Genomic DNA, 15,135 nt, shown 5'->3' with positions numbered 1-15,135 from the left:
TCAATTGCCAGGAACTGGAAGAACAACAGTTAATTGTTCAGCTTGCGGATTACGAGGGAAATACAATGCATAAAAAAGAACAACCACAAAATCATATTTTGGTGATATTGGAAATATGATTTGATTTAGTTGTTGAGGTGTCAAAATAAAAACTGGACATCTGTCGTGCACACTGTCTGGTCCATATACCCAGTATTTCTGGTGAGGTTGGCGTTGATGAGTTCTTTCACGTCGATGGGTAGGTACCCTTATGTAGCTACCTTGGGCGGCGGTAGTACAAGATCTGGGTCAGTCACGAGTAGAGCATAGCTTTTGACATCCACATTCACATCTTATGATCATATCTGATCAACCTGGTCCAATAGTCGGACTTTTTTGTCACGTTTCTGCCCTTTTTCGTTTCTTTCCTGACAATATATTCAGCACAGCATTCCTTACCCCTGTTACAGTTTTATCTTCATAATGTTTGGTACGTGTAGTCGGTTGGTGAGTTGGTAAAGTTGTTCAGGACATCAATATTAATCCATGTCGTTCCCGGTATTCAGCTTTAGGAACACACATGTCTCTGCTGCTTGAGATATGGCGAACAATGATTGTCTCAGTTCTCGAACTATCGGGGACGCGAGTGACCATACTTCACATATGACTCATTTCGGTTATTCGTTGCTAACAATTCTGGAAAGACTATTGGAATTACAGATGTGTCAGCACCTTAGCTGCGCTCATGGGTTTCACTCAAGTGGCAAACGTGTGAGAATTACTTCATCTCGGATTATATCACTGAAATACTATTCAAAGATCCGTTTAACTAATCTCATTCACACTAACAATATGTTAAGGCTAGAACACTTGGGAAATTGTTTGCGTTAGTTTCCTACCCTTCTTCCACGGCAAGATGATATATTTTTTAAACCGGCAGAAAGGTGAAAAACCAAAAAGATCCATGTGGTGACGGACAAAAGAAGCCCACAACAAAGACAACCTACACCTGAAAAACTGATGTAATTCTTTGCAAGGATATAATTAACCATGACCTCAGATTTCCGATTCTGGTGTTATAAACCATTTACGAGTGTCAAGGTATAGCTGAATATTGAGTCAAGAATGTACCAGATACTATTGACCACGCAGTACCTGTGTGTCCAGTCCAACCATCAATAGCATCAGAAAGAACAGGAATGACCACAGTTGAGGAAGTGGAAGTTGGGCCAAAGCTGCTGGATAAGTTACAAATCCCAAACCAGGACCTTCAATGGAAAGGCAAAAATTTAATGTAACGTGACATTGCTTAAATGACAAACATTTATATTATTTGTATATGTGAAATCTGAGAGAATGTTCACGGAAAAGCCCAGGCAACCCAAATGACGTTGGTATCCATGGGGATGAATTTCAAGATGTTGTTGTTGCGACGTCACCAACGACCCCAACGTCAGTTGGTCTTCCAGCATGTTAATGAACGTCCTCATGCAGCAAGAATGACACAAGTTTTCACGGTTCATGGATGGTGTGATGACTATGAACCAGATTCGGACCTCATTACACATTTGTTGGATGAACTGGCGAGAGGGGCTTAACGATGTCAGCCACCACCAGCCAACTTGCTGATTTGACCACATATCCGTGCTAGTGTCAGGTCCGATGGAGGCCACACACAACACTGGCTCTGTTGACAGGGGTGCAACCTTTTAGGAACTACTGCACTAAGCCTGAGTGGCAACATCACATGTTTTCTGTCCGGGAATTATTGCATAATCACCATGCCATTTAGAAACTATTAACATTGATAAATTGCTATCTATGTTATTTTTCTTCCTCAAATCGGTAATGCGTATTTCAAAGTATATACGTATAAATGAATAATGTATATAACATACATGCCTTCTGGAAGATGATATTTATCTTGTATCATAGATCTGCAGTAAATACTTACTGAACTTGCTTGGACTATTTCTATGAGCCTTGAGGTGACTTGTTTTAAAATAGATCTATAAACATGCAATGTCTGTGGGAGGAACAACGTACGTGTCAAGAACAACTTCTCCTATTATTCAGTGGTTGTCAAATTCAGAGAAAATGCTAAATTATCTGTACTTGAACAGTGCAGATAAGGTACCTACCATTTGCCACAACAGTCTCAATGGGAACATCCGCTTTCTGTGACATGAACCCGAGGGTAGCAAACGTCACGAGGCCAGAGAAGATACTGGTTCCTTCGGAGACTATTGTCAGTATGAGGGAATTTCTGTGAATGTACACATGTACATGTTTTCGAGATAACCGCAAAAATCCCTATTATTAGTTTTCTGGAAAATGTCCAGGTTTCATCAATAAAGCAACGCAGAACAACTCTCTGTGATTGTATTGCGGGCATTGGAGGATTTGCCTCTCTACTACAATAACACCTTAAACAGAATATCCAATGATTCTAGCTTTGTTCTTTTCAACACACTTCCGGTCTGATGATGTCTTTTCAAAGCAAGAAACCTTTATGACTTAGGTTTAAATCATGATCACATTTTCTTAATGTTGGACTGCTTTTATTGTCGAACAAATATTACGTTTGGAGACAAAAATTAGTCATGGTTTCTATTAAAGATAATCACATGCAATTATTATACTTTGGGCATTACGTGACTGGTTAAGTTGGTGCTGCTTAAACAATTGCACGGATGTGCTGATTACTCACTTCAGACATGATTCATGGAAGCTGTTGTAGCTCGCAGCAGTGCCAATCATCCCAAAGCCAACTCCCAGTGAATAGAACACTTGCAAACATGCTTCAAGCCACACCTGTAGGCATGAAATTCATAGTCCGGTCTACACGTATGATTTAGTTCAGTTGAATAGTACTCAACAGTCAGTATGTCTTCCTCAGAATCACAGACAAGTAGCAATATGACAGGGAATATGTTACCATCTTTTCTCTGTGTTTTTTTTTATTTCTAAAATAATGCCAATTTTACTCCCCTGTGTTGGGAAATATAGGCTTCCAAAGACGGTACATTACATTGCTGGTAATGACTGACTCCAAATGCTAGTGTCTGGGGATTTGTAAGATACCTTATATGTACAATTCCATCTGTGTGATACTGTTGTTATGACCCAGTGATGTAAGTAAGGTTACTTGGTGTACATCCTACCCAACTGGTTGCCCACCTGTATATCGAGAAGTTTGTTGAAGTCCGGGATGACGTAGTGGTACAGACCATCTAGAGCACCTGGCTCTTGCATTACTGTGATGAAGATGGAGACGAGGAGGACGTACGGCAGGAGTGCGGTCACATACACAGCCTGTAGTCAGGAACAAATCCTCACATGTTTTTCCTGTCTAATATTAGGGATGTTTTCTTACTTCGGTTGTCCTATTTCTTGTTTTATTCATACACTATGAATTTAACGCCACAAAACCATCACTGTACCGAGTATCTACTGATCAGTACAAGGTCTCCATGAAAGTTGGAGATGGTATTTCCTCAACTCCATTTTGTTGTGACCATGTTTTCGTGTTCAAGCTTTCGTGTTCGTGTTTATTTCGTAGTCATGTACGTTATGATAACGGAATGAAAGTTGAATCATAGATTAAGATTAATAGTCACAACAGCAAATATTTTAGATTTAATTACTAGTTTTATATTTATATCAAGTTGTTTAACTGTCCTTCGATGATTTTAGAAATAACCTTTATTTGTTAATATATTTATAACTCGATTTAGTCACGATATGGCTGAAATATTGCCGATGTGACTTAAAATCTTAACTCACTCACTCACTGTACCAGAAGGTATCAAACTTGGACTTGCAAAGATGTCAGTGGAACAGGTGTGGGGGAAACTGGGTTTTTCACCCTACACATATTCATTTACAACACACGATGCATCGCAAACAGATTTGTCTCATATTACAATTCAGGATATGTTTTTCATTAGAATTACCTTACCAGAAGACTTGATTCCACGAATTACACATAAAAAGATTATTACATAGGATGCACACAGGCATCCAACTATGTGCCACTGTACAGCTCCCACGTCCTCCAATCCAGATGAGACATTCAGCACATTGTACCTGAAAATCACATATTGGCTATGTTAGTTTGACATAGAGCAGCGTATGGGCGATGTATGTAATATTATGTGTTCTGACGCGCCTATCGGATGCAACATTCGGCTGGTCAAGCATGTCTAAATTGAACAAGTATACATCTGAAATATCTCAATTACAATAATTACTAAAGGCCGTCTTGTTATATATACACCTGTGAGCGAAACGCATAAAAGGTCATTCTTGTTATGGTATCCCGTAGGTCAGATTCATGCCTTTGAAAAAGGACAGTCATTTTAAGTATCAATCAATCAATCTTTATTTCAGTACTTTAAAAGGGCACAGGCCTGTAGTACATTTAGAGTTTACATGAGTAGATAGAAGTCATTTATAAATTCTTTTCTGCAACAATACTTTCTCTTAATCTCATAGCGAAATAGATGTACATTGCCAGATTCTGTAATATTGATGTGGTAGTATCTGTTAATAGTGAAATTAATGTTCTTACACTTGGATGCTTATAATAGTATGGCTTTAGGTATTTTGTTCGTAGAGTTGTATAAACAGGACAGATTAGAAGAAAATGTTGTTCATCCTCAACAGTACTCATATCACATAACTGACATATTTTGTTTTCTCTTTGTATACCTGCATACCTGCCAGTTTCAATAAATAATTCATGGGAAGAGCAACGAAAACGAGAGAGAGCTATACGGAACTTCTTTACGCCGAGTTTTGCTAAATAGTCTTCAAAACGTATGTCCGATTTCCATTGATTATAGTATAAACATTTTGTGGATAGAAATTTTGTGATTCCGACCAAGACTGGAAATAGATATCTTTCATTCTTTGTGTAAATGATATGATAAAATTGGTATGCAACTGAACATTGTGATCACACCACACATAACCATAACCAATTTTGTACAACAACTCCCTAATATCACTCACCCAATTTATTTTCCCATTTTCGTCATACAATTTCATCATATCATAACATTTTTTCGGAAACCTATGGCATGGCATATGCAGTAATCTTACCCAATACTTTATGGCTTTAATGGAAGAGTATAGAAACAAGGGGAATCTACCTAATTCTCCGTAAACCATCCTATTACATGTGTTCGGTTTTACACCAAGAAACTTTTTGCATGCATATAAATGAACTCTTTCAGTACTGTCATATTGTTGTAATCCCCATATTTCAGAGCCATATAGAAGTATTGGACTTATCTTCATATCGAATATTTTAAAGAATGTGTTAAAGGACATTTCACCCAACGATCTCATATTTTTACAAACACCGATTAGGATTTTCAAGGCTTGTGCTGACGCTTGTTTTGTGTGTTTGGACCAGGAAAGGCTATTACAAAAATATATACACCAAGATACTTATAAACACTGGTAGTTTTGAGTAGTTGCCTTTTATAATACCATTTTTCTCATTTAGAGAGCTTTCCACCTTTCTTAAAGACGATAATTTTGGTTTTGTCTCTGTTTACACACAATTTATATTGGTCAGAAAATTTGTCTAATTCATCTATTTGTTTCTGTAAACCGCTAACAGTTCTAGAGAATAGTACAATATCATCGGCAAAGAGTAGCAGAAATAGTTGTATTGTATCTGGGTGTAGTTGAATCCCATTCGTACATGTGTCACATATTTGTATTGCTAATTCATTAATGAAAAACGTAAAAAGGAAGGGATTAAAATACAGCCTTGTCTAACACCTAGTTCACTAATGAAAGGTTCAGATAATTCATGCTGATTCCTTACACACACTTTAACATTTTCGTATATACTCTTCAACATTTTATTCATTTTACTACTAAGACCGTGCGATTGTAGAAGTCTCCATAGTTTATCCCGCTGCACAGAATCGAAAGCCTTTGCAAAATCAACGAATAGTGCGTAGAACTGTCCACCTTTTGAGCTGAGGTATCTTTGTATTAGGCTATACAGTATAAAGATATTATCTGTTGTTGTATATCCCTCCCTAAAGCCCGCTTGACCCTCGTATATCTGATCCATGACGTCAGTCCATTTAACTAATCTTTTGTTGATAATGTAAGTAAATAACATGCCAAAAATACTAAGTACAGTTATTCCACGGTAGTTATTGGTATATTTAGGGTCACCCTGTTTATAGACTGGAAGAAGAATGCCAACTGACCAAGATTCAGGAAAGTTCCCAGTGTCGAGGATAATATTGAAAATAAGCTCCAGATATGGAAGTAAAAGATCAGATGAATGTTTGAAAAATTCCGGGAGGATGTTGTCTAATCCTGGTGACTTATTACACTTTAGATGTTGTATACTGTTACGTATTTCATCTCTACTTATTGGGGCATCCAATATGTCGGAGGCTACACCTGAAAAATGAGTAGACTCAGTATCGTTCACATAGTCTTGTCGATTTGGATCTGGGTTGTTATCAGAGGTAGAGAATAATGACTGAAAGTAATTGAACCATTCGTCGATTTCAATGTTATTATTTTCGCTTTTCTTAGGATTTAGTGTTTTAAGTTCATACCAGAATTTTTTCGCATCATTTATATTATTTTCTAGTTTTTTTCTTTTCTGTTCCATAAATGCCTTTTTCTTTTCCTTGCAGGTTGTATTATATCTGTTTCTAGCTTAGTGATATCTCTCCAGGGATTGCAGGTTTTATCTTTTCGGAAGGAGTTAAGAAATTGACACCGTTCTTTTTTTAAATGATTACATTCTTCATCATACCAGATATTCGTATTATGTTTTTCTGAAAAGGGGAGTATCCGTCTTTTCATATCAAAAGCAGCTAGACACAATGCTTCTACGACATAATCTACACATTGACTTATATCAGTGAATGCTACATCAACAGATTTATCAAATAAGTCTTGTATATCATCCGATAGTAGATTATTTCTGAATTGCGACAACATCTTGCTATTCCAAACAAATTTGTATGCTTCATGATCAGATTTATATTTACCACTCATTGTCTTTGGCTGTACTGGTGGGTGATGCGCACGTAAATCTAAGGTTAACGGGAGGTGAGAGGGCTCTGCTTTAGTAGGTATAGCAAAATCTAGCACTTTGTCAAATAAATGTGCAGAAGCTAAGACAAAGTCTATTTTAAGTATCATTGAGGTAAATGTGGAGATGGCATCGACCAAATAATCTCCCCTCGGTGAGATGTGTAAACCACATATATTTAGCCCAACGAGGTAGGAGTGTGTGATTTTAATAATAATTTCGTAATAAGTAAAGGTATACTATGAACCTGCCAGTAGGACAGTAAAAACAGCTAGAAGACGCAGATATAAATGTAAAACTAGTAATTAAATCTAAAACATTGTAACTATAGATGGCAAAACAATCTAAAAACAGGCTGTAGATTGCCAACAACTAAAGTATATCACCATACTTGGGACCATGGGGACTTACAGTACATTTGTTTCCTGCATGGATCCTAGCTGGATTTAACCACCCCTTCAGATGTCAGCAATTGTAGACGAATCTGGCCATAAATTGTAGTAACGCATATACTACGATTAAAAACTGGCAGATGGACTTGCATAGCCTCTCAGGGGGGATATTAGCTTTATGGCACTTCAACCTTCAACCTCTGGTCTGACTACCCAAGCAGGTGTTCATTGCATGTAATATATTGATACCTACTTGGGTGTCCCAATTCGTCTGCATAAGATCACGGTTGTTATATCTAATCACAGCTTATATAATCAGAGTTTGTTGGACAGAGCAAGCATGCAGTAACCAGAAAGAAATACCACAATATGCAAAGACTTACGCTAGAGCAACGATCGGTATGGCCACTATAGGGATTTTGCAACGCCAGCTGACAAGAACCTTCAACTACAATTTGATAAACTGCTACCAGCAAACAGGCTAGACCCAGTACCACCCAAGATCGGGAAGACCAGGAATGACGACACTGGTCGAAGACCGCTACATCCAGCAGATCCACCTCCGGAACAGATTCGTGACGGCGACAGCACCATCAGCAGACGAACAGTCCTAGACAACTTCAGTTCAATGACCTTGACCCGTCTACACTGTCAACACATACTGCAATTGACATGAACTGTTCGTCGGTTGCAGCGACAAGACTGGCAGAGTGGTCAATACAGATGAAAGTAGGTTCACTTTCTTCAGAAACGAAGTCAGAGTTCGAGTTTTTCAACGTAGAGGAGAGCGACTGGCACCAAACTGCGTTCAATAAGTCCATCCTTACAATGGAGGAGGTGTGATGGTATGGGCGACACTTGTGGCCAGAGACCAACAGGACCAGGGCCCCGTTTCACAAAGCTCTCGTAAGCTTAAGATCTCGTAACTTTTGTCGTAGCATTCGTACCTCCTATGTTACAGTATAGGAGGTACGAATGCTACCGGAAGGAACTTGAACACTTATTGAAAAGGATTCCTGCTGTCGTCATTCGTCGACTTACGACGTCAATGAGGAGATGTGTGTTGGCGTGTATGGATGCCCACGGTGGTCATGTTCGATATTGATGTCGTGTCTCCTGACTTCTGTCTCATTATTTGACTCTTTAAGCTTTTGAATGGATTCTGATTTGTGTGCTTTGATCCCTTGACTCTATCTTAATGAACTGTGGCAAGTGCAATACCAGCATTACAATGAATTTTCAGTTGCATTATTGGAAAACGATTTCTGTTTGTAAAATAAACATAATAGATCTCACATACGTTTTTGTTTCTATTTGTGGGTCAAGTGAAGTCGGTGATACCTTCCTTTTGTTGGTAGTGTATATCTCACCGAAAAAATTCCTCAGCAGGTGTGCGAGCCAAAGTTCCATTTTCCCCATGCTCCGATAAGGTGATAGTTACTGATGTATTCCCTGCCATATTTGTCCCGTTACTATTGTAGGTTGTATTCTCGTCTTCCACACATAGGGCGGTGTTCCAGGTGTTGCCACAAGTTGTCCAGGGCAGGACGCTGGAGCAGGACTTCACCATGTAGTAGATGGACCAGGCCAGGAAGAGGGTGTAGTAGGGCATGTACAAACAGTTCATCAATAGAGAGCCAACACCAACCCCTAAATATAAAACAAAACTCCAATCAGACATCGACCTGACCACCTAATGTCATTACTCTAATGGCTACTTCTCACAACCAGAATACGTTGCTACTGACTAAATGTAACCTAGATCCATTCGGATAAATAGGATTACCTTTGTCTTTTTGGTAATTTAGTTCCTATTCAATCCTGTTTTCAGATAATAAACCTTACCTAACTGTTGGACATGCTAAGATAGGTAGCGTACTGTTTCATAGATGGTTCAACAACCCCTTGCAATGGTGTTCATTCTGTAACAACGTTCCATGCCCTTTGCTACCTTTCAAAGAGTATATAGTGATATGTCTACACATTGTAGCACTCATGAAGGTGACAATATAGAAATAATCAGTAGTTATAGAACCGTCACTTCGTCACTTAGATACTGATCCTGTATAGTCAATGATTATATAATTAGACACTGACCTTTAAGCATGGGACAGAAGCTCCAAACTTGCTTTGCGCCTTTCCCAGAAAACTGACAGATGGTCGCCTCTACGAAGAACGATGGGAACCCAGTGATACAAAGGAGCAGGATGAAGGGGATGAGGAAAGCTCCTGGAAAAAATATGTAGTTCCAGTTTTAGGTAATCGCATAAGCTTCAAATTAATATATTTATTTCTGAATGTTTGTCAGCGAAGTAGGTAAAGTGTTTATGGAATTGTGTTGTTTGTCTCCACATAACAAGCATGCATGAATGATGTAACATTGTTTTGTGAACACATAATCTTTATTTAGCCAAGTATGGATCAGGATATCGTGAGAAGCATCTTACCAGGTGTGATAACTAAGTAAAGTCGAGCAGATGCGAAAACATGGACCACAAGAGAATATGAGATTTTCTATTAATGTTGCCAATTCTGCCCTTGCCAGCTGTTATTCAAACTCTGGATTGTCTTCAGAGAAAGAACTTTGGGAGAGTTTTTTTGTAGGCCTGAACTCAAAGTCTACTCTCACCAAAGATCTTGGATAGTGATGAAGGTGCAGTGATTTAAAGGTGCAGTGTGTTTACGTTCCCAAATCATCCAATATATTGGATTCTTGTTTAGCATAGAATTAAAAAATCCCTTTTTATGATAAGCAAGTTATGTTTTGCCATGTTGATTCACATGGAATAGATGCAACTCCTTGTGACTTGATAGAAGCATCTGTATGGGTAAATCAACTGACGTTATCCTTCCAGATCATTGTTGTGCTGACGTCGGTCTCGCCAAGACGCTTGTTCAGTTCTTTCATGATGAGATAGCAAACATCAGTGGATCCCTTCGAAACACATCTGTTGAGACACAGTCTCTCCTGCAGCTCAACTATCGTCAGTTTCCTTCAATTTAATGAAGATGACACCTTCAAATTTATCCAGAGCTCAAAACCGACATCATGTTCTATAGATCAAGTACCCACCAAACTACCTCTAGAAGTGACTGGCAGTCTGCTGCGAGATATCACGATCGTCACCAATTTGAGTCTTGAACCTGGTATTGTGCCTAAAACATTCCAAACTGTCTTTGTCAAACCCCACATCAAGAAAACATCTCGATCCCCAAACTCTGCAAAAGTACCGGCTGGTCTCCAACCTGCTTTTCCTGTCCCAAATCTTATCAAAACAGGGCCCAATCTCAATGCACACAGCCACTTTGGCAAGTTAAACTTGGCTTATAGAGCAGATCGCAGTACTGAAGCTGCCTTGAAAAGATCTAGGGGTCATCGTGTATAATGGTGACTTTGCAATGCTGGTACTTCTCGATCTGTCCTCGGCATTCGACACCATTTACCATGACACCTTAACCACACGCCTACTAAGTGACTGTGGTTTTGATGGTGTGGTCCTGAAATGGTTAGCTTCTACCTCACCGATCGTTACAAATATGTTACAATCAATGGTTCCAACTCAGACTCAAAAGGTCTAAACTGCGTGTTCCCAAGGTTCTGTACTTGGCCTCGTTTTGTTTATCATGTACACAAGACCAATCAGTAATGTCATCTCATCAGTGTCCACTATCACTTCTACGCGGACGACACCCAGTTGTCTGACACGTGTGGTGTGGATGCTACATCTCAGGAACACTGCACCAGAACCATGGAAACATGCATAACAATGTGCAATCCTGGATGATGGTGAACGCCGAGAAAACAGAGACTATGATGATTAGTCCTCCAGTTCGCCTTGGGAAGTTTGAATATAACCACATAACAGTTGATGGATCTGATATTCCCTTCTAATCCTGTCTGAAAGACCTGGGAGTTTATCTCGACATCTCACTCTCCATGGAACAACAAGTTACAGCCATAGTCAGAAATTGCTACTTCTACATTGACAAACGTCGGCAGCATCCGCATCTCCAGAGCAGATACATCGCCTACAGAGGATCCAGAATACAGCTGCTAGGATTGTAACTAGATCACCAAAGCATTGCCACATCAAACTGATTCTTAAGTCCCTGCACTGGCTTCCAGTCCAGAAGAGAATCCTGTTCAAGGTCTTGACACTCACCTATCAATGTGTCAACGGAACAACCCCAAGCTATTTGTGCGAATTGGTCAGCGGGTATCATCAAGCCAGAAGACTCAGATCATGTTCACAACATAATCTTGTCATTGCACAGTCACCCAATTCAAACGTCAGCTCAAAACATTGTTATTCAACTAGCACTTTGTTTCCACCGGTGCTTCTCTGACATGTGCTTTCTACTCTTCCTGTGGCGCTCTGAGCATACATGTATATGGAATTAAGTGCCATATAAGCAACCTTATTATTATTATATCTTACAGATTAAGATAAAAGTGCAACTGAGAGGGTGCGGGTGATCCTGGCAAATCAGGCTGGTAAGGCTCATCATCAGCTCAGGACCCTTGCCCCCTGTACACAGCGAATGGGACTTCTCCCAGGAAACACTGCCTAGTCTAACCCACAAGAAACTTTCTGCAGAATATGAAGGCTCCCGAACACTGCAGCCTTCTGCATTACACAGAGTGTCAGAAGGGCTGTGCTCCCGGTGGAAAAGCCGGGCACTCTCCTGATCTGCGCCAAGAGATCAGGAGGTATCAAACCAAGGACACCGAGAACAATGGTGAGCCTGACGACAGTGTACTTGGGATGCAAGCGAGACATTTCAAAGGCGAGGTCCGCATATTTATCATGCTTTTCCTGAATCTTGCCAATCACATTGCTGTCAAAGGGACAGAAACTTCAATGATATAAATAAATTCATTGGCTTTACAAAAAAGGTTTATAAAAAAGGATCAGGTTTGTTGGCTGGAATTCTTCGGAGGCTGTATATCGGCCTATTCCAAAGGAGTTTAAAAGCATCATTTCCATGACGTCCTGTACATGTTCAGGGTCGCACCATGGATGGACCTCAGAGTCAAAGCGACAGGCAATGCGGAAACGGTAGTAGGAACAACGAGGTCTTTTAAGACATGCTGTTTGTGCCAAGGAAGGCATCCACTGACAAGGTGTTGGAACGTCTCTGTACATGCATTACACATTCGACATTTCATGTTGATATTTTCTTTAAGAATCAAATTTTAGCGATTGTGAGTGGGAAGTGACTGGTCCTAGGCAGCAAAAAAGTCCTCAGTTTCACATTTAAGTCCAGACGACTTCATCCAGGCGAAGGAGCCGGTGGGATTACTGTTCTGTTCCACACACTGCATGTACTCACGATACAATGGTTTCTCAGAAAGCTTCTCGACAAATGACCGACTCTGGGCAGACTTGGTGAATAACTTTACCTGGTTTACTCCCATCGTTGTATCGTCCACCAGTACATTGCCATCAATAAAATCAATCTAAAATTTCAGATGTTGTGCAACAACCTTAGCACTCTTAACATAGCTGTGGAATTCCTTGGTTTGATCATGAGTCTTGACATGCATCACCAGAGGATCATCCGATAAATAATATGCAAGACTATTATTATACAGGTCTGTTGACACGGAATGGTTGAGTCATACACACTGAATGAAACTTCATAAATTATCTAAGTCAGTGCAGGGTGTACAGAGTAAAGAACATGTCTTTGTGTCGAGCAATATCTGACAGTTTTGTTACTTCTTATTTGTATCCTGGACATAAGGAGATGAATGACAGTGGCGAATGACGCACATACCATGTTGATGGTAGTATCAGTGTCCAAACATTATCCCATAATGCACCATAAAGACTCAAATTCAAATGTATCTGATAAAGTTATGAAGTGGAATGTATTGTAAATTACAATATCAAATTTATTCGAACTAACTGAAAAGGTGAAGTAGTTCCTAAATAGATATGTACTACACTAAAAAGACGTACTGGAGCGGAGTAGAGGCATTGTTCTGGGTCATTTTGGAATCTTGTTTTGTGAATAATTGAAATTATTTATTTTCTGCCGTTGACCTTTATATACCTCATACCATTACGATATTATTCCTTTTCAGTTGAAACTATGATTTTATCAAGTAGAAACACTTAAATATTAACCGGTTTTGTTTGTCTCTTTGGGTTTGGGGTAATGTTTTCCCCACTTGTTGATGATGTCACCAGGCGATTCCCAGGTTGCAATGCAAAGGTGGCATACAGAGCTAATTCTAACGATTACAATAGATCTCCTGCCTTTTAGGCATGCAGCCCTATTTACAAAATTATACTGAAACGCGCATGATAAGGATTACGATGACAATGTGGCAGGAACAAAGTAATGTAACCGTACATTCTCGGTATTGAACAACAATGAGTTATTAAAGGGAGTACAACTGACTTCGGCTCTCGCTCGGGACCCTTCTACTGTGTGGCTGATGATGTTGTTTTAATACTTTCTACATGTGGTATTCAGAGAGGGGCAGTGGTGTGCTATGTTAACACTTGTACCAGATTTAGACAGGACGATCTGGTAAAGGCTATGAGGAGCATATTCCCGAATCATCCGACCTTGTGTCGAACTTTCCAGCATAAGGATATCATAAGGATAGTTAACTATTGCCTTTCATCCCACATTACATATCAAGTTACTAGAAGATCAGCACTGTGTGTGATGATCATTATACACTGTCAGGCCGAGATACTTTCCCTATTGCCACAAAGACTGCTCTTGTATTGTATTACCCTTGAATGTGTACTGCCACCGTGATACATTTGTATTGATTAGTTAATATTAGGATACAATCGTTTCACACCTGGTTCTTTTACGGATTGATTCCCGGTTAAGTTTTTAGTTTAGTTTCAAGGGGGGGGAATCAAAATGTAAAGTGACCCTTTGTTGGATAGCTATGTTACAATAGGTAATAAGTCCCGATGGTAGATCAAATTTGTACACAAGGTATTCTTTCCCAGAATGGGAGATAAGGAGTTAATCCTTTGGTGTAAACAAGAGGGGCAGTTCATGAGAAATCACGTGCCTTTCATTCAGTTATAGCAATCATCAGAAATAGCTATCAATGATCTACTGCCACAAAACAATATGTAGATATAACACCCCTACCTCCACCGTTTCTGTTGCAGATATAGGGAAACCTCAGAATATTTCCTAATGCAACACAGAAGCCAACCATTGTCAGCATGTAGTCCAGATGTTTGTTCCATGATTCTCTCTGCCGTGTGGGTTCACTTCTGTTTTCTTCTTGACCAGAAACCTCCGTCATAGGAACTCCTGCACCACTGTCCTCCTGGCTTGGCAGCATGGTCAGTACTGGATGTTGTTTCAACCTGTAAGGCAGTTTGACATTCAACACAGAGTGAGTGAGTGAGTGAGTTAATATTTAACGTCACATCGGCAATATATCAACCATATCGTGACGAAAACCATTTATACAATAAAAAGTGAAAACATTTTGAAGATTAAAACCTGTCAACGATGGACAGTAAAACTACTAGAAAATCACAGATATAAATATAAAACTAGCGATCAAAGCTAGAACATTCCAATTAAAGAAGACAATACAATATAAATCACGGGCTATAGATCGCCAACAACTGAAGGTAGATCACCATACTAGGAATCATGGGGACTTATATTACTTTTGCAACCTGC

General features: G+C 39.5%; 1 protein-coding gene across 1 annotated transcript; it reads right to left on the bottom strand.

Moving 5' to 3' along the window:
• Positions 1-14,785, bottom strand: LOC124269383 (sodium- and chloride-dependent creatine transporter 1-like). The gene is made up of 10 exons (XM_046704400.1): positions 14,587-14,785; positions 11,388-11,484; positions 10,294-10,448; positions 9,553-9,684; positions 8,826-9,105; positions 3,984-4,068; positions 3,160-3,294; positions 2,690-2,793; positions 2,121-2,245; positions 1-14 (listed from the first exon to the last, which is right to left on the bottom strand). Exons 1-10 carry the CDS (start codon positions 14,783-14,785, stop codon positions 1-3), a joined length of 1,326 nt encoding a protein of 441 aa, XP_046560356.1.
• Positions 14,786-15,135: the final 350 nt, after the last annotated feature.

This window comes from Haliotis rubra, unplaced genomic scaffold (genome assembly GCF_003918875.1).
Source record: "Haliotis rubra isolate DU_JTF1 unplaced genomic scaffold, ASM391887v1 Scf1445, whole genome shotgun sequence".
Classification (NCBI taxonomy): domain Eukaryota; kingdom Metazoa; phylum Mollusca; class Gastropoda; order Lepetellida; family Haliotidae; genus Haliotis; species Haliotis rubra.
Note: the sequence above shows the minus strand (reverse complement) of the source record. Positions and strands in the feature narration are given on the sequence as shown.

Bases quoted from the DNA above. Each gene is read 5' to 3' on its own strand.
- LOC124269383 (XM_046704400.1), bottom strand. From the start codon at position 14,785: ATGCTGCCAAGCCAGGAGGACAGTGGTGCAGGAGTTCCTATGACGGAG. The intron at 11,485-14,586 runs GTAGGGGTGTTA...GATCCTCTGTAG, and splicing joins CTGCAACAGAAACGGTGGAG to GCGATGTATCTGCTCTGGAG. The intron at 4,069-8,825 runs GTGAGATATACA...TGTGATTTTCAG, and splicing joins CCTGCTGAGGAATTTTTTCG to GTACAATGTGCTGAATGTCT.